This window comes from Ptychodera flava, chromosome 4 (assembly GCF_041260155.1).
Source record: "Ptychodera flava strain L36383 chromosome 4, AS_Pfla_20210202, whole genome shotgun sequence".
Classification (NCBI taxonomy): Eukaryota; Metazoa; Hemichordata; class Enteropneusta; family Ptychoderidae; genus Ptychodera; species Ptychodera flava.
In genome coordinates this window covers 7,923,340-7,942,868 of record NC_091931.1, presented here as the reverse complement: position 1 = coordinate 7,942,868, position 19,529 = coordinate 7,923,340, and the positions used below count along the sequence as shown (strand labels likewise).

The 19,529-nt window shown below is 37.4% G+C and overlaps 2 protein-coding genes across 7 annotated transcripts in view; both read left to right on the top strand.

Annotated features, from left to right (window-relative positions):
* Positions 1-6,346, top strand: part of LOC139130805 (serine/threonine-protein kinase Nek1-like) — a 37,757-nt gene extending 31,411 nt beyond the window's left edge. For all 6 annotated transcript variants that reach the window (XM_070696601.1, XM_070696597.1, XM_070696602.1 and 3 more), the window contains 3 exons: positions 411-544; positions 881-1,013; positions 1,721-6,346. In XM_070696601.1, coding sequence (XP_070552702.1) covers positions 411-544; positions 881-1,013; positions 1,721-1,731 — 278 coding nt within the window. In that variant the 3' untranslated portion in view covers positions 1,732-6,346. The remainder of the gene's footprint in view (positions 1-410; positions 545-880; positions 1,014-1,720) is intronic.
* A 5,623-nt stretch (positions 6,347-11,969) lies between these two features.
* LOC139130581 (transcriptional regulator ATRX homolog) lies at positions 11,970-13,271 on the top strand. The gene has a single exon (XM_070696330.1). The coding sequence runs from the start codon at positions 11,970-11,972 to the stop codon at positions 13,269-13,271; it is 1,302 nt and encodes a 433-aa protein (XP_070552431.1).
* Positions 13,272-19,529: the final 6,258 nt, after the last annotated feature.

Genomic DNA, 19,529 nt, shown 5'->3' with positions numbered 1-19,529 from the left:
TACCCCATACAATTGTTAACAACAAAACTTGGCCGGATAGGTAGAGGCAGGGGACAAAACATGTTTGACAACCGAGGTATTGTTCTACCACATCCTCCAAAACTCATTCTCTTAACCGAGTTGTTGTGGTGACAACTTACAGTCCAATGGCCTTGAACTTCACTATTCAAAATAGTCACATTTAATATAGAAAAAATATTTTGCACTATTTATGCCTCTCTGTGATTGGTGATTTGTAATTGACAATGTTTATAGAAATTAGCCGACATCAAACATTCTGAGGTAGTCTTCAAAAATTACCTGTCAAAAAATTCCTAGGACAAGTTGCCTCAATGTCTTCAGTAGCTTTGTACCAAGCTCATACAGATGACATATCTAACTGATATCTGCTGGTATTTCTCTTCCTTCAGGCGAGAGTGATGATGAAGCAGCTCACAGTGATGATGACAGAGAGAGTGTCTTCAGTCGTCTAGAAGAATCCAGGGTACAGTTAGAAGAGGAATTAGGGTGTGATCAGTTTATGCAAGCATACAGGTCAATACAGGTCAGTGAATCACTCTCCTCCAGCAGAGTTTGTATGTGTATCATCTTGAGTGGTTTTTGAAAACAAGCAGGTACTTCAAATTCACTTAGTGATTCATCAGATGGTTTAGATGACCTTTCCTTTAATTGTAACCATTTCTATGAATATTTTATTGGCAATATTATTATGTTAATATCAAAACAAGGACATGTTTTACATAAAATACAACTGTGATAACCTTTGAGTCCCATTTAGAAAATCATACGTTGAACATTTACAGAGACTTGTCACTAAGGCGCCATAGTCTACATTGATTTCTGTCAGTCTGATCTCTGAGCCTTACTCTTTGTGCTACAGGCCATCCATGAAGATGAGGATGAAAATATTCAAGATGGAATCAAAGCAATCAGTTCAATACTTGGAGCTGATAAACAGCACCTCTATCCACAGATACTACAACTTGTCATGGCTGACGGGGCCTTCACTGAAGGTAGGGATTGTACATATTTGGTCAATATGAAGTAGACACTGAAGGGTTTTCCATTGTTGTGATGTGTACCGGATAGGCTGGGATCATGCATTTCATTGTATGTCAGAATTGTTCCTGTCTTAGACAATGTTGGTAATTTTTTTGAATGACATTTTGCGTATGCTTTTACAATGAAAACAGTCTGCCTTGCAAAGTTTGCATAAGTAGCCAGTATGTCATACATGTACCATAGTAGGGCAGTAGCTTGTTTAGATTCAGAGAGACAAATTATGAGGTTTCCATCATGCTATTTGGCTAATGCAAAATTGATATAATGAGCAAACGTCTGATAAGTGTTAATGTTCTCAGAGGAGACTGTACTTGTATATACACATATGGTTTGTTTTATGTCATCCTCTCTCTCACCTCTGTCCTTGGTACTTGGGAACAATGCCATTATTAGCTTGCCAAGATCAGTTGAATTCGGTTCGGGACTTGACTGTACAGTGCTTCTACCAAACACATTGCCTTTAGTGACAGTTCTACAGTGACAGATCTAGAATCAATGCTTGCCTTGGTGTAGACAATGCTAATTCCCTATTATTTACTGATTCCCAGTACCTACATGTACATTTACATGTAGGTCCTTCATATTGGAATATGAAGTCACTAATGAATCAATAATGAATGCAAGTCATTTTGTCATGTTGCCTTTTTCAAAATTTCAGATAATGACTGATTCCAATGACCTGCACTCTGTACAGTGTGTGTTTCATTTTACGCATGGAAATATTCATACAGCTGCTGCAAGACGTGAGGACCAGCGTGAGCAGAATATTAGCTGCAGGAAATACTTACGGACAAGTACTGTGTATTCATTGCTTTTCATTTTGTATCAATTGCTGTGCATTTACTTTTGAAATTATGCATACATGTATATTTGGATGTAGAATTTCAAATTCAAATTTGAAGTAAGTTTTGTTTTTTATGTACTTTGATGAAAGTGTTCCTATGATTTTGAAATTTACAAATGACACTAAATTTCTGATATTTCTGTTGACAGAATATACATTTGTACTTACCCCTGGTATGTACCTGACAGAGATTTTATTTATCAAAGTTTTTCCATGCAATAAAAATGTCAATGAAACATGATAGGTGGTGTGAGTTAAGCTGCAACTTTGAACTGTACAAAATTTTACTAATTAGTTGCTTTATTTTTTTCTTTGTTGCATTCGAGTTTTGTACAAATTCTTAACGTGGTGAAAGCTCACCTTGTCCAAGAATTGTATTCTTTGGTACAGAATGTGGACAGCAGAAACATAGAGGACCATGTTTTTCAAGGTCTTGTTGAAATGTTAGATAACATTATAGGTAAGGAATGTATCATGGATGCACAGCACAGATCTGGTTTTGATGCTTAGAGTTTGACTTAGTTGGGTATCAGATTTGCAGTGTATACCGTAGATTGTTCATAGATGGTGTATAGGAAAAGTAAAAAGTTAAAGGGCCAATAGCTGTAACTTTTCATGATTAGTTCACTTTTTTTGCACTGTATGTCAACAGCAAGTCATTGTTTGCCCAAAGAATGTTGAAACGGCCTCTATTTAGTTAGTCAACACAGCATCTATACATATTAAATGCACTGTTATTGTTGACATTTGAATTCTATTCCTGACTATAGAATTCACCTGTCAGCAATAACAAAGCAGTCTACATGTGTACAGGCTGAGTCGACTATGAAAGTAAATACTGCATATCTTAACATGCTTTTGTTACCAGTTTCTTGCTAGACTAACTTGAAACAAGCATTCTAAGACTTTGGTGAGTAGAACGAGAAGCTATAGCCGACATAAAAACCAAAATTAGTGAAAAGGACATCAAAAGTTTCTGCTACTTGACCTTCAATGAAGAGTGGAACGCTAGTGTAATGATGACATTGAGTCAAGACACTTTACATCCACCATCATATTGTAAAACTTAGCAAACAGTAATGGATATGTCTTTCATCTAGATCTGTGTAGCATGTGTACATATACGTAGAATGAGATTATCTGTATCAGAGTAAGCATGGAAGTGCCCAATCACATTTACAGTACCTGTGAAATAATACGGTGTTTTTACATGGCATTGTATCTACTGTGATTTCATACCATGAGACAGACAAGATAGGCTTGAGTGTGTGCTTAGTAAAACATTTATGTGTCTAAAATATCTTTAGCTTCATGGTCATCTACACGTTTCATCAACCCATTTGTCTCAGTTACAGTAACACACCTATTTTTGATTTGAAATTTTGGTCAGAATGATAAACTGGTGTAATATCTTAAAGGTCCATCAGTGAAATCCCAAGTGAAGAATGTAAATAAATAGAGGCAGTAGCATCTAATCCAATTTTGAAATACAATCTATAGAGACCCAGTTTTCACAATCTGATGAGTCTTCAAACAGGTCCTCAACCTTTCTCCTAACTCTGTTCTTTGGTATGTCGATCTGAGAAACATTTTTTGAAAATAAATGGGATCTAGCATGGCTACAGCAATGCCTGGTCCCATCATACCTTTACAGGTAATTGTATGTGACACACTGTTATTCACTACGTTGCAAATTCATTGCTAGTTGGTATACACATACATTCATGCATACGATAAGATAATCCCTCATGTATAGGCAGTAATTCCATACTATGTATCTCCATAAAACAGCGCCAAAATATTGGCCTCTATTATGATACATGATAATATTACAGTTCACCATTCTCTTTGACAAATCCATTACAATATTAGCCTAAGGTTATGCATTTTTAAACATGTATGCTGTTGAGTGGCATTTGATTTTGTAACGTGAACAACACATAGTTCTTTATATTATCCAAGGAGCAATGTTGATAAGGAACTATTTGCAACATGTGGTAGTATTTCATATTATACAATTGTATGGGCACTCTAATAGACAATATTTAAAACAGTTCAAAACTTAAAAAGATCTATTGATGTGTATGGCATTTTCATGACGGACTCCTTACACTGGACACACAGTACATCCTGCACAAAAGTTACTACCCATAGCTACCAGTGGACTGTATTGCCATTCAAAAATTATTTCATTTTGCATGATTGACAACTGACTTCTACATTAAACATCCAAGTCTTGCAAAATCTCTTGGTATGCAGAATGTTGTCTTCTTTAACCTGTGTTTCATATCACAAGTAAGAAAGAATAGAAAACTTTACCATTTGGTCTTGTTTGAAGGTCAATATTATTTTGGCTTATAGATTTCTAAAACTTACTTTGAGCTTCTGTACAATATACAAAATGTACTAATATTCTTTAAAAAAATTTTCATGTTAATGTCTTATATTTTAGTGATTTCAATATTTCTGCAAGCTTTTAATGTTTGTAATGGAGCCCAAAATTAACACTGACCAACTCTTTAGTAGCACCCTTCATAAGATAAAACCGGGGACTTTCTCACTCAAACTGGCAGTATTTTCAATCCAACAATGCCTAATAGAAGTAGCTTGATGTGTTGTGAGTGTACGGTACGGATGGGATAGAAATAATAACAGTGTCCTTGTACAATACGCCATGGCTTTTAAACTAAGTCTCACTTTACCATTTTTCCTAGAAAAGTTCATAATTCTATAATCCTACTCGCATTCAGTGAGAGATAAAACAACCAGAAGTAATGTAAATATAGAGCTTCCAAGTGTATAGATAAATTATCATAAGCAAATTTTTGAAACATTGTATGAATAATCACAAAGAATTTCAAAAAAAATTGATTCTATGCATGTACATTACCTTTAATGTGGTCAATTACGAAATTGGACAGTGTTGTCCTAAGTATTGAAGTTGTCTATTTCTCTTACTGTACATCTTTAGGAGAAAAAGAGCCCAGTGGTATGAAAATGTCAGGGTAATTTTTTGTCCATTGTCATTTTGAAACACCACAACAGTACATGCTATCCGTTTATTTTCTTAAAATTTCCAGATGTAGGTTTGTTGTTTCTCCCCGTTTTCTTTTACATTGAGAGCAGTTATCATAAATTTGTATGATAAGAATACAAATCCACTTATTAGTTTTATTGTGTAAGAAATGCATGATATAGATAACCAACTCATAACTTTGTAGGTCTGGCAAACATCATATGCGTACAGACAGGTTTTACATAATGCAGCAATGTAAAGATTTTATCAACTCCATTTGTACAACAAAATCTGTTCAATGGTCATTTTATTCACAGGGTCAATGCTTTATCTTTTACTGTCATCTCAGTAAACGCACTCATGTTTCTCTTACTATATTTATAGTAAGGACTAGTACTTAGATTACAAAGTTGGTATTTGTGAGTCTCAGCATTGAGAAATTTTTTAGCACTGCAGCCCAATGTTTGCTTGGTATTGTGTTCAACCTTGTAGTTGGACCGTTACATTTGGCGCTAGGGATGAGCGGGTAGAGTAAACAGTCTTTTGCAAATATTCTAGATAGATCACAGCTATGGAGAGTGGAGAGCAGTGAAGAGACTCTATGTTAATGACTATGTACATGCGGCATTTTAAAACAAAGCGTTACATAACATGATACATTGTGAAGCATATCCATTTGTGTGGTACTTGAATTAAGTCGGTTACGAGTGTTTGTTAAAATAAAGTAAGTTCTTATATGTTAGCTTGGTGTTTCCATGTTTCAGTCAATCCATCCAACCACAGTGTACTTTAATCTAGCTAGTGAAGTATACTTTCAGCAAAAAACTCAGGCCTGTTTAGTTTCGTCAGTGAGAGGATAAATAAACATGAGAGGAAAGCATTCAATAGTATTTGAATGATATGTGTGGTACTTTGTACAAGCACATTTGTGGAGGGACCATGGTACAAGTTCCATGTATGTATTGTCTTTTGTGGTTCTGTTCATCAGAACAAGACTTCAGATTACCCAATTCACAGTTACATGTATCACTGACAAGGAACATTTCGCGCATTCTTCTGAGAAGACTTTTGATCCGATTTGTCACAGTTAGAATTGAATAATGGTGCATACACATGCAAACACTGGAAGTGACATTGACATTCATCTACTCATACCTACACTTGTTTTCAGAACAAATGCTTTAGTAGAAAGGTACAATTACCACAGTTACATCCATGTTCCTATAGTTTACCATATTATTTTACTTCAAGAGGTTTTGTTTGTACTATATTGCTACTACCCATGATTTCGAAGCTGTACTATTGGTCATGAACATAAAATTTGGCATTTTTCCTGTAGTTACTGAGAAAAATATCTGTATTGATGCTCACTCTTACAGAGCAACTTGTGAATAAAAAGCTGGTCCTTTTTTGTGTGTGAATAATTTGAGTACATTGTTTTACTCAAGTGGAGTATGGAAGTTGTTGAAAATCAAGGCCTTTTTCAGAAAGAGCGCCCTCAAGCTTGGATGTGTTCTCAGTAAGCGTAGAAACTTGTCTACAACGTCTACTTTATGTTCTGTAATTGCAGATATGTAAGGGTAGCTCAAACCCCCAACTATGTGTGTGTGTATGCATGTAGGTATGTATGTAGGTATGTATGTACCGGTATGCATGCATGCATGAATGAATGTATGTATGTATGTATGTATGTATGTATGCGTGTATGTATGTATGCATGCATGTATGTGTGTATGTATGTATGTATGTATGTATGTATGTATGTATGTACGTATTTGGGACACAGAATGTTACTTGTTATGGCCTCTTTCCAAAAATGGGCGACGACGCCTATTTTTTCAGCTTTGTTTTGTTTTGTTTTAGTCCCGATGAGTCGGCTTGCTTTCCAAATATATAGGTAACTGTCACTTTTAAAGTGCTGTTTTGAGTCATGGTTTAATGCTGGGGAGAGGTAGTTCATTATATATATATATATATATATATATATATATATATATATATATATATATATATATATATATATATATATATATATATATATATATATATATATTAAAGAGAACACTGTCTTGCAACTTGTTGTTAATTTTCTTTCCCGTCAATGTCTGCTGAACAGAAACAGAAAACAAGGGTTGGCGCGAAGGTTTCCCAGTGATGCGCGCCGACCATAAACAATTAAATCATGCGCGCTGACCATAAACATATCCTTGTAATCTATGTATTTATACGTAATTTGAATATATGTATGACACAAGCATTGTTGGTAAGAACTAACATGTCTAAATTATTTTCAATCTCAGCATATACGAAAATAAATACGCGGGAAAGTGTTGGCACAAGTTCTGAATGTGTATAATAGCACTTTCATACATTTACTCTAAAACCCAGAAAGCATCAAAAAGTGAGACTGAGATGTGATTCGTTAGCAAGTTCTCCGAAATGCAACTGAAGGCATCTATAGAAAGGGGCGCTTTCCGTATAGATTGCTTGTCACCGTAATAGAGGGCGAAATATTTAATCACAGTTGTAAAACCATCGCCTTGCAGCCCTAAGTCTTTGGAATGGATCGCTAAGATTTGCATCCGTATGATCTTCAGGATTCCCGTGTAACTGTTCCTTTGGTGGATCTGAATTTGTTTCTTTGCCTGGAGTTTCCTGTTGCCCAATACTTGCAGATTGTCTGTCCGTTGATGGCTGGGCGTTTTCTCCTCTGTCTTTTTTTCCAAGAAATTCTTCGACCCTGAGCAGTAGTTTTCTGACATCACTTTTAGTTGACAGTTTCATTTCCCGGTATTCCATCCTCAACTTCCTCACGTTATCTTCCAAGCAATCATGTTGAACAGAAGCATGGGCCGCCTCTCTGTCAAGCGTCCTCATGCGTGCAACAAGACCATCGTGCTGCTGTTTAATTTCTGCAAAACGACGGTCGATGTAAGATTGCATCTCTGAGATTCTGTCACATTGGTCTGCAAGTTCCGATTCCAGGGCGACAATCCGAGCATTGAGATCGCCTATTCTGTCGATAACTGAACCTGGAAACCTATAAATATCGACAATGATTCGTATGGTCCTGCGGAACAGGTTTGCACAATAAAATAGACCAAACCACGGGGAGGAAAGTTGTGCCATTGTTTCGAGGAAACCGGTTGTTCTCACTGAAAAGTATCTGCGTTGACACCGTTTCAATATAAATAGACACAGACCTTTCGTTTAGGCCTACCGTATTGATGAGTAATTATCTAACTTGTCGGGTTGGTTTGGTGTATTTTTGCTTCTTTTTCCAACTCTACAGAGCTGTAAGATAAAATATTGAAGACAGATTTGTTGTTATCGGCATCTAAAATTGCACTTCGTGTCTTAACGACTTCTAACCCGTCTCGAATTATATCTATATTATTTTATTTTATTTTATTAAACCTTGTTTAACGAGGGTAGCCTGGTAAGCTTCAGTAAAGATGCTTATCTTCCCCAGGGCCCTCATCTCTATCTCTATTGTAATTGGAATACTCGTACCCCAGGCATGGAAAACGATATGTTTTGTCAAGGCAAACATTACCGTCTATAATAAGTCTAAAATTACCACTGGTGTTTTGGTCAGCCATGTAGTCGCTCTTTACCTTCATTTTTGCTCATTGTCATGGTGATTCCTACAAGTGGGAACGAGAATGGGCGAGGCGGAGATATCGAGAAAACTAACTTATCGAAAACGCCTTAACCGGAGCGTTCTGAGCGGTAATGGAACGCCAATTCAAAGGCGCAGGTAAGCTTATGTCCCCCTGTCAGTACCTATACTATAGATAAGGACGGAGCATATACTATTTTTGTAAAGTATACCATAGTAAGGATCAGAACTCTCATCTAGCTGCCCAACTGTTAGCATTCTTCAAGTTTTACCTTGAAGACCCGGCCTGTAAAAATGCGCCTTGCGGGAAACGTTCTCATTGGAAGTGGAAGTATTAGAACAACTTTCGAATTCTCGTTCAAATTTGATGTTGTCGCATCCTGTGAGACTTCGAATATTCTGTAACGGTTATTTGATTGGCCTATGGTAATCCACCAGGATGGGCCATTCCGCTTCAAAATCAATGATAAAAATTATGGGTCATCACGCAAATTTTGCTAGCAGGTTATAAAAAAATTGCCGATATTTGAAATGGTGGTTGGTGGTTAAAACGATCTTTGAACTCTATGGTCCGCTATTCATATTAACTCCATGGGAAAAAATAAAGTTTACTTTTAACAACAAAAACAGGACATTTACTTATATACGCAATTTAGACCCTATTGCATTTTATTGACATGTATTAAACTTGTATCAACATTTCCACTCATTTTTCAGTGGTGATGTCCAGATAACAAATTAAGACAGTTTTTACCACGCAATATCCTTATTCTTCTTTACAAGACTTTCATCCTACCACACATCACTTATGGTCTTGAAGTCCCGTAAACTTAGAAAGCTATTTGGTAGGATAATAGAAACAGTTTTCAAATATTGGTGAAAATATTATTTGACGAAAAAGTGGGGTTCGGTCGGGTTTCGCATATTGTGCAAATACAGACACGGTGGCACAGTCTCTGCGTACCACAGTTGCCGCAGACCGAACCAAAAGCTATGGCGACTGTGCTGTGTACAGGCCCGGCGGCCCCTGCGCTACAGGGCAATGTCGCTTGTGTAGGCGCTCTTTTTGACAAAGATAAATTTATTTCAACAAAGTGGCAACTAAAACAAATCTCCATAACTGTGAATGTGTCAAAATTACAATGCAACTTGTCTGAACAAAAAATCAGTCATTTAACTAAAGAGATTATCACATAAATGCATCCTCCTCCTTCAAGTCTTACAAGGCTTGGAAACTTGAGATAAAATCCCCAGCTTTGTTCATCATCTTATGAAAAAAATATAATGTATTCATTCATGAGGAAAAATAACATTTTAATTGCATAACATAGGATTGAAGGGAAACTTTAATCCCATCGAGAGTAACTGAATTTCGAATATTCCAAACTGTGTATTTTACAAAGGAAGTAATACAGTAAGTAATATCAGATGTTGCATTATCATCATTTTCCATTCCTGCAATTGCTAATCTTTTGATATTGATATTATCAAAGTAGTGTTTTCCGACAAAGAAAGAAATACATTTGTGCCAGATTTTTTTAAAATATTTACACACAAATAAGATGTGTTCCAGTGTTTCTTCTTGGTCACAAATATGGCATTTCCCATCAAACAAAGAAAGAAATACATTTGTGCCAGATTTTTTTAAAATATTTACACACAAATAAGATGTGTTCCAGTGTTTCTTCTTGGTCACAAATATGGCATTTCCCATCACTTAAATTAAAAGTTTTGGCCAAGCTTCCCGCGACTAGGCCTCTACGGAAAATCCTCCAAATCATTTACTGAATTGCTAACAATTCCTGTTGAGTTAAGACGATTGAATAAAGTTGCTTTGTAACTGTCAGTGAGACTTAGATTCTCAGCCCATTTTGACCAATTTGACCTTTGACTGCATGCCATTTCTTATCTACTAATCTCCTATAAAAGGACTTGGTTTTGACATCACTTTTTGTCAGACCATAATTCTCTAAGTCTAAAATATCATAGTTTTCTTCCTTATGGATGTTTGAAGTGATGATTTGTTTCCAGGAATCATGAATACAATTTAGGAGTGTTACATACTCTGTCTTAATTTCCTCTTGCACATGTCTGTTTGTACTAATTTTTACAATGACTGCAATTATTTCCCATTGTTCAAGCAAGTCACTTCTGTTATCATTCCAGATGTCTGTAAGCCTTAAAATTCTACCCTTTGTTCCACCATTTTCCGTAAAAGAAGACACTCCCTTTATTCTTTATATTGTCATTGCACAACAGAACTTCACTACGAAGATTTGTGGTTTGATGTTGGTAAATTCACTCTTGGAAGTCTTAAAGCTTAAGTGACTTCCAGGTATTCAACATATTCCCATAAACCATTTGGATTCGGTTGTTGTTGAATTTGAAATTGAGATGGAGATAGTGATAATCACTATTCAGTTTTTTTGTCAAAATTCGCTATGAAATACTTTTGTAAGCTGGTCCATTTCGGGATCTCTTTATCTGGATTTTTCGTAAAAAAAAAGCCACTTTAGCCTAATTTGAGTGCATTAATTTTTTCTCCAAAGTTGACAACTTTTTTGCCTCAATCATCATATCTTTGAATGAAAATGCCCCTTTATATAACTTCTCGTTTTCCTCGCCATGTAAAATTCCATAATTTACTGTTTGCTTTATTAACTGTAGGTACGTGATCAAATTACATTGTAAGCCAGGTTGTGTAGGCGCTCAACTAGTCGCTGGTACCAGACAGCGCCCTCAAGAATTGGTAGCTGGCGACAATGACGCCAGCCAGCGACTCTGCAACGACTCCGATCCCGCAGGCACAGCTGCAGGTGTTGTGAGATCTGGGTCCGGGGATACTTATTGGATTGGCAAGTTATAGACCTTGAGACGCCAACCTACTGTTTTCACTGTTAGGAACGATCGAAAGTCACTGGGCGTCGCTCTCCTAGCAGCGTCAAAATATTAAACCCATCTGTTTCCGGTGCAAAGGTCAACCTCATTTGCAGACGTAAATACACGCGTGTGCAGCCACAATCCAGGCCAGGTCACCGCTGTGTTCCACCAGGCATCCATCTTAAAGCACACTTCAGTAAGGAAAGGACACCAGAAGACTCTAGCACTCTTTAATACATTGAAGAACAGGCGCTTTGTCACACACAGTCTAGGTTTTTTCTCTCAGCTCAGGTTGAGGGAACGCAGAAAGCTGTGCATACAGTGCAAGACCCTCTCGGTGTCAGACAGAGGTGAGATCAGAATATACAGGGGTGCGTACTGCCCTCGTGAAGTGTAATCGTTCTGACCAGGTCCATTGTTGTTGGACTTTAAAGAGTGTATACAGTCGTATACAGTACGGTGATAGAAAACGAGTTCGCAGCGGTAAACTCTAGGAACTGCTATTCGCCATTTGTGACCATTGCCTCATCTACCAGCCAATGAAAATGACTGACTCAAAGTCCGAAACACCAAAGTCCATGTCGAAGAGGTTTAAAGTTGAGATCATTAGAGAATATGAACAACAGGAAAATGTGAGTGAGGATGGCTGTGATCTTGACATGGACTGTCAAACTGAAGCAGAATATATGGCGTCGATGCTTGCTAAGGCCAAAGCGGCTAGAAGAGCAGAATCCAGGAAGAAAAGTGAGACTAGTAAAACAAAAGTTGTCATCGAAATCGATCTTGAGAATGATGAAAATGAAGCAAAAGAAACGAATGTCCAACAAGTGACTCCAACTCCTAAACCAGCTGTCGTGCAAAAGACGGCAGAAACGACTGTCAGACAAGAAAGACCAACTCCAATGCCAGCTGTCCTGCAAAAGAATGCAGAAACCACCGTCAGACAAGAACGACCAACACCTAAGCCACTTTCTGTGGAAAAGAAGATAAAGGTGAAGGTAGGAAGGAAAAAGAAGAGAAAGAAATATGACAGTAGTGACAGTGGAGATGAGAGTGATGAAGAATTTGTTCCATCGTGGTATGATATGCCAGTCCTTGAGGGAAACTCCACAGAAGCATTTGAGAAACTGAGGCCAAGACGAAAGGCTGCGCAGAAAGTGGCTCAGAAGATGAAACCATGGTGGAAACAACTTTCAGAAGATGAGGCAGAATCTGACGACAAGGATGATTTGAAAGGAAAAGCTAAATTGAAACAAGCTGAAGAGAGTGTCAGTGAGAATGAGGTCAGTGAGAGCCAGAGTGACTATGTTGCTGAAAGTGAAGACGGCAGTGAAGATATCAGTGATGCGTCAGATGAGCAAAGCAAACCGAAAAAGAACAAGTCAACAAAACGGACCAAGTCAGCCACAGAAGAAATGAGAAGCCAGCCTGTGAAGGAAGGAGAGTTAGACCAAAAAATCGCTGATAAAGTTGGTAAAGAAGAGAAGAGTAGCACAGGGGATGATATTGAGAAGAAGGAAGTGGGCAGTGAAGACATCATGCAAGAAACTGATACAGGGGGGAAAACTCCAGAAACTGATTCAAAAGGTAATGAAGAGAATGTGACAGAGAAGGCAGGATCTCCACAAAGAGTGGCCACTGAGGGCAGTGTTGGAAATGAGAACACCAGTGCAGAGACAGATTGCAAAGATGACATCAAAATCAAAGAAACAAATTCAGGAACAAAAGATGAACCAGAGAAGGAGGCAGAAAGTAGCCTGGAAACAAATGTGGACAAAACAGAAAAAGATAAAGAGAAAGAAGCTGATTTAGAAAAGGACCTAAAGGAAATAAATGATCAAGATTAAGCTGATGTGAAAAAACATTTTCTTGAAAGAAATTTATGTAACAGTTTTTATAACCACTGCCATATTTAGAGTACATCACATAACAAACATCTCACTTCAAAAGATTTTAGAAAGATGTAATTTTGGCAAATCTTGTTGCAAAGAGGTTAGGTTCTCAACACTGCCAATAGCAGTGCTCAGTGTGGTTTTAACAGAAAAGACAACAGAGCACATTGTTATCAAACACTCACTTAATAGATTGCAAACTCCAGCAAGATTATCCAGTGAATTTTAGTACGGAGAGATCAGTTTGTTTGTCATATTTTAGACTTACAACTGAGAGAAGAAGTAAGATCATTCACAAATTAATCATTCTCATAATCAGACACTCCTACAGGACAACTACATGCATGGTTTTACAAAATTCAAATTCGATCAAAATGTAATTCATAGTGTTACGTGCAGAGAAAACGAACAAAAGGGTGAACTCAGCAGTTAACGTTTAAACAAAATTTATTACGAAAAAAAAACTAATTGCTAAGTCAGGGATAGAGTACAAGCTTTAAAAGTGTACAGACTACTTATCTCAGCTGGGACGGCAAAGCTCCAGTCTCAGAGTTGTAACAGTCAGTTGAATGAATGAACAGTCCTTGCAGGCTTGCAGCTGCACAAAGTCCACAGTATAAATCCAGCGTTGACAGTGAAGGTCTTGAAAAGTCTTGAGAATGACTACTGCTGGAGTTTATAGTAACACACAAGAGACACGATCCCAAAAGTCTGACTGGAAGCTGAGCGCGTCCCTTTTATAAAGGCATATAAGAACAATCTAGAACTTTTATTGACATGCTAATTACAGTTCTAAAATTATCTCCCTTACACAACTAATCAACTTTCCAGAACATTCCAAACATGACTAATGAATTCAAGGTTGTGAGGTCATTAAGGGCAGTGACCTTGGGAATGTTCTAGACTAATTGAACTCAGGTCATGATGAGTGTGGGGAAATGACCTACATAACACACCCCTCTTCATAAAAGAAAATTTTTCAAAGAAAAATCTTTCTTTTAGAAATGTAATCTTGAAAAGGATTTAAGTACTCAAATTTTGTTGTACTCTAAAGTAAAATTTCTTGAAAGTGAACAACAATAAACTCTAAATACGAGGAGACAGTCTGCAATTAAATTGTCTCTGCCTTTGATATGTCTAATGTCAAGATTAAACTCCTGTAACATTAAACTCCATCTTAGCAATCTCTGATTTTTGCCTTTAAATTTCTGCAGAAAAACAAGAGGGTTGTGATCAATATAAACCACTATTGGCCGATTTGAAGAAGTAACATAAACTTCAAAATGCTGTAAAGCTAATATCAAAGATAAACACTCTTTTTCAATTGTAGAGTAGTTTCTCTGGGATTTGTTAAATTTGTGTGAAAAGTAGCAAACAGGATGTCCCATGACTATCTTCTTGCAATTTGTTGTTGGAAAACTTGAAATGGCACTGAATTTGGCATAAAGTATGCACGGCAAAGTCCGGTTATTTTTACTGAGTTCGATAAAGTCATTGTTCGGCAAATACTTGGCTTCCTCCTGGAGATATTCCGCTTTCGCAGGATTCAGTCCGTCTGGATGTTGTTCCACTGGATTACTGTCGCAGACATCTTCGTTGTGGTAGATGATGGTTGTCCTCGTTGGAACATCTTGAAACAGGTGTTTATATTCATGGAGCAGTTCTTTCACCTGTTGTTGTTGTTCTGGCTGGAGGTGTGCCAACTTTGTAGACTCCAGCTTCTCCAGGATTTCTGAGTTCTGAAGCTTGACCGAGCCCAGCTTTGAGTTTAGAGTATTTTCACTCAAGTCAGTTTCAGTATCACTATCTTCATAATGGCCAGAACTGACGGTACTGACAGGCTGAGTTATAGTAGGATTATCCCTATCCAAATATGGCTTAAGCATATTTATGTGACATAGCTGCTTTTGTTTTCGCCTGTCAGGTGTTATTATGATGTAATTTAAATCACTCAATTCTTATCGATTAGATATGGCCCAAAGTAACGAGCATGGAGTGGTTTGCCAGGAATTGGAAGTAGAACAAGAACTTTTGACCTGGTTCAAACTTCCGTTTTGAGGTGTTTTTATCGTATTTGGTTTTCATTGACTGCTGAGATGACTCAAGATTTTCTCTGGCTAATTCACATGCTTTAGAGAGTTTTGTACGAAAATCTGACACATATTGCAAAATATTCAGACAATCATCATCGTCTGATAGGAATTTCTCTTTAACGAGCTTAAGTGGGCCACGGACTGTATGTCCAAATACAAGCTCAAATGGGCTAAAACGAAGAGACTCTTGAATTGACTCTCTAACAGCAAAGAGCAAAAATGAATTCCTTCATCCCACTGCTTCTCTGTGTCAAAACAGTAGGTCCTAATCATGTTTTTCAAAGTTTGATGAAATCGCTCAAGAGCACCCTGACTTTCTGGATGATAGGCGGATGACCTATACTGTTTAATGCCTAGCTGATCCATTACTTGTTGAAAAATTCCAGACATAAAGTTGGAGCCTTGATCGGACTGGACACATTTAGGGAGGCCAAATAAAGTGAAAAATTTGACTAAAGCTCTCACTATAGTCTTTGTCTTTATATTTCTCAGTGGTATGGCTTCTGGGAACCGAGTTGATGTACACATTATTGTCAGCATGTACTCATTTCCTGATCTTGTTTTTGGTAGGGGCCCAACACAGTCTATTAGAATCCTACTAAATGGTTCTTGAAATGCAGGAATTGGCTGTAAAGGGGCCTTTGGGATGGTCTGATTTGGCTTTCCTACCATTTGACATGTGTGACAAGTTTTACAGAAATGTGCTACATCCTGCCTGAGATTAGGCCAATAAAAGTGACTGAGAATTTTATGATAAGTTTTCCTGACTCCTAAGTGACCAGCCCAGGGCGTTTCATGGGCCAGGCGCAATATTTCAGCACGATAGGGCTTTGGAATCACAATTTGATGTTTTATAGCCCAATCGTCATCAACCAAAACATCTGGAGGTCTCCATTTACGCATGAGAATACCAGATTTTGTATAATAGGAAACAGAGCTATCTGAAGTTTTACCTTCATCATCTACCCTGTCAAACAAAGACAAAATATCTGGGTCTTTGTGTTGTTCTGCAATGAGATTTGATCTAGAAAATGTCTGACTTTGGTCAGCAGAAGTTTTACTGGAAGTTTCAAATCCACGAGGGATAACGGAATGATCCGTGTCAAACACCTGACTGAGAAAGGTGTCATTTAAGTCAACATCTGTGACATTATTTTTGAGAGTATTTTGATTCTCGGAAGTTTTCTTTGACATGGCTCGAGTAATGGCACATGAAGGAAATAAATCGGGTATCTCTTGTTCAATTGGCTCTGGATCCTGATCTAAACTAGGATTATCAGTCACAAGTGGATTAGTAATGACCTTGTCCCCAGCAAGGTCGTTTCCAAGAAGAAGGTGAATCCCTTCAAAAGGCAAAAAAGGCCTAATACCTAAAGCCACAGGTCCAGAAACAAAGTCCGAAGACAAATAGACATTATGGAGAGGAACAGGAATGTAGTCATTGCAATCTACCCCCTTAATAAGAACTTTAGAACCTGAAAATGACTTTTCAGAAAACGGCAGGGTATCTGCCAACAAAAGAGACTGGGAAGCCCCGGTATCTCTTAAAATTTTGACAGGGGTAGCGGAAGAGAAAATCACTAGAAAGTGATATAAAACCATTATGAATAAATGGCTCGAAAATACCCATAATGCTATCTTGAGAAGAATTGACCTTGACCTCATTAATTGGGATGAGAGGGGTTTAACCTCAGAAAATGTGTTACACACATTATTAGACTCTAATTGAGTTGATGAAGAAATAAAGCCGGTGGGCTTAGATCCACTTTGACCACTTTGACCTTCACGTTTTCTTTTCAATTTGAAACAATCTGACATTAAATGGCCGTCTTTCTTACAATAATTACAAGAAAGTGTACCAAACTGTTTGTCAGAAGGAGATTGAGACTTGGGATCTGATGATGTGGGAGTGTTACTTGAACTCTGTGAACTGTTGTCATTTGATTTTCTACTGTCCTTTGAAAAATTCTTGGATGAAAAGGAGGAGTTAAATTTACCTGCATTGTTTCTGTATGAAAAGGACTGGGATGGTTTGCTGAGAAATGAAGATTTGTGGGTCAATGAATAATCATCGGCCAAACGTGCAGCAACCTCCATGTATCTGCCTTTTGTTCATTGATAAAATGTCTTGATGTTACTCCGGATGCACCTTTTAAATTCTTCAATCAAAACAAGCTGTCGTAATTTGTCATAATTCTGACTGACCTTTTCAGAAGAGCACCAACGATCAAACAGTTGTTCTTTTGTTCGAGCAAATTCAACATAAGTTTGATCCTTCACCTTCTCACAATCCCTAAATTTCTGACGGTAAGCTTCAGGCACCAACTCATAGCCCTTGAGAATTAATTCCTTCACAGAATCATAATCTGAAGCCTGCTCTACTGACAACTGAATGTAAATTTCTCTGGCTTTACCCACCAAAGCACTCTGCAAAAGCATAGACCAGGACTCCTTAGGCCAATTCAGACTCTGAGCAATTTTCTCAAAATGAAGGAAATATTTATCAACATCCTTTTCTTGGAAAGGGGGAACTAACCTGAAATGCTTAGTGATGTCAAACTTGTCTGAAGGGAAGAATTTTCCTGACTGTCCAAGCTCTAAACGTTTTATTTCTAACTGCAGTCGGTGTTCTGCTAATTCTCTTTCCTTTTCTTTTTCCTCTCTTTCTTTCTCCCTTTGTCTTTCTTCCATTTGCAATTCTTTTTCTTTCATTTGTAATTGCATTTGTATTTTTTCTTTTTCTAATGCCAATTTTTTAAGCTCCAAATCTGCCTGAATTTCTAATTCTAATTTTTTGAGTTCGAAGGAAGACTCAGGCTCATAATCTTTTAAGGCAGACTCTTCAAAATGGCCAGAATTAACTAAATGTTTTGCAATCTTGAATTGAATTTCTCGCTTGCGCATAGATCTTTTGACATCTACTTTAAGGAAATTGGCCAGTGCAATGAGGTTGTCTTTTCTGAGGGAATTAAATGTGTCCTGATCAAGGTCATCCATAAATTCGTCTGGCTTGAATTCCGCCATGATTGAATTTTGCTGAGTTCACAGTATACAGTAGTTTTGAAAAGGCTGTCAAAATGTTGTCAAACGGCTCAAAATATTCGTATCCCGGACAAGCCCCCAATTTGTTACGTGCAGAGAAAACGAACAAAAGGGTGAACTCAGCAGTTAACGTTTAAACAAAATTTATTACGAAAAAAAAAACTAATTGCTAAGTCAGGGATAGAGTACAAGCTTTAAAAGTGTACAGACTACTTATCTCAGCTGGGACGGCAAAGCTCCAGTCTCAGAGTTGTAACAGTCAGTTGAATGAATGAACAGTCCTTGCAGGCTTGCAGCTGCACAAAGTCCACAGTATAATCCAGCGTTGACAGTGAAGGTCTTGAAAAGTCTTGAGAATGACTACTGCTGGAGTTTAGTAACACACAAGAGACACGATCCCAAAAGTCTGACTGGAAGCTGAGCGCGTCCCTTTTATAAAGGCATATAAGAACAATCTAGAACTTTTATTGACATGCTAATTACAGTTCTAAAATTATCTCCCTTACACAACTAATCAACTTTCCAGAACATTCCAAACATGACTAATTGAATTCAAGGTTGTGAGGTCATTAAGGGCAGTGACCTTGGGAATGTTCTAGACTAATTGAACTCAGGTCATGATGAGTGTGGGGGAAATGACCTACATAACAATAGATGTAATGAAAGCATGTTGTTTGTAAAAGCTGTGGGCATCATGTATGTGCATGGCTTGCAATTACTCTGAGTGTGATTGTTGTTGCAAATAATTAAATTTGCCACACTTCATCTTTCAAAATTGGCTTCTCATTAAGTTCTGCACTTGCATAAGGGATTGCTTTATTACATGTGAATTTATGCCAGTATATGAGAAATATTTTCAAAATACGATTGCAGTTGACAAACTTACAAAGTGAGACTAAGTTGTGCATAATTGCTTGGTGTATGTTTTTGCAGTCTCCTGATTTCATTAATGTAAGCCAAACCTAAACTAGTATATTGAGATGAAACAGAAAGCACACTGTTTCAACTGATTTAAGATCAATATAAATCAAAGGTTTGTAAGATGTAAATTAGATAAGTGGTATCACATAGGACAATT

Excerpts from the sequence above, each read along its gene's own strand:
- LOC139130581 (XM_070696330.1), top strand. The coding sequence starts at position 11,970 with ATGACTGACTCAAAGTCCGAAACACCAAAGTCCATGTCGAAGAGGTTT.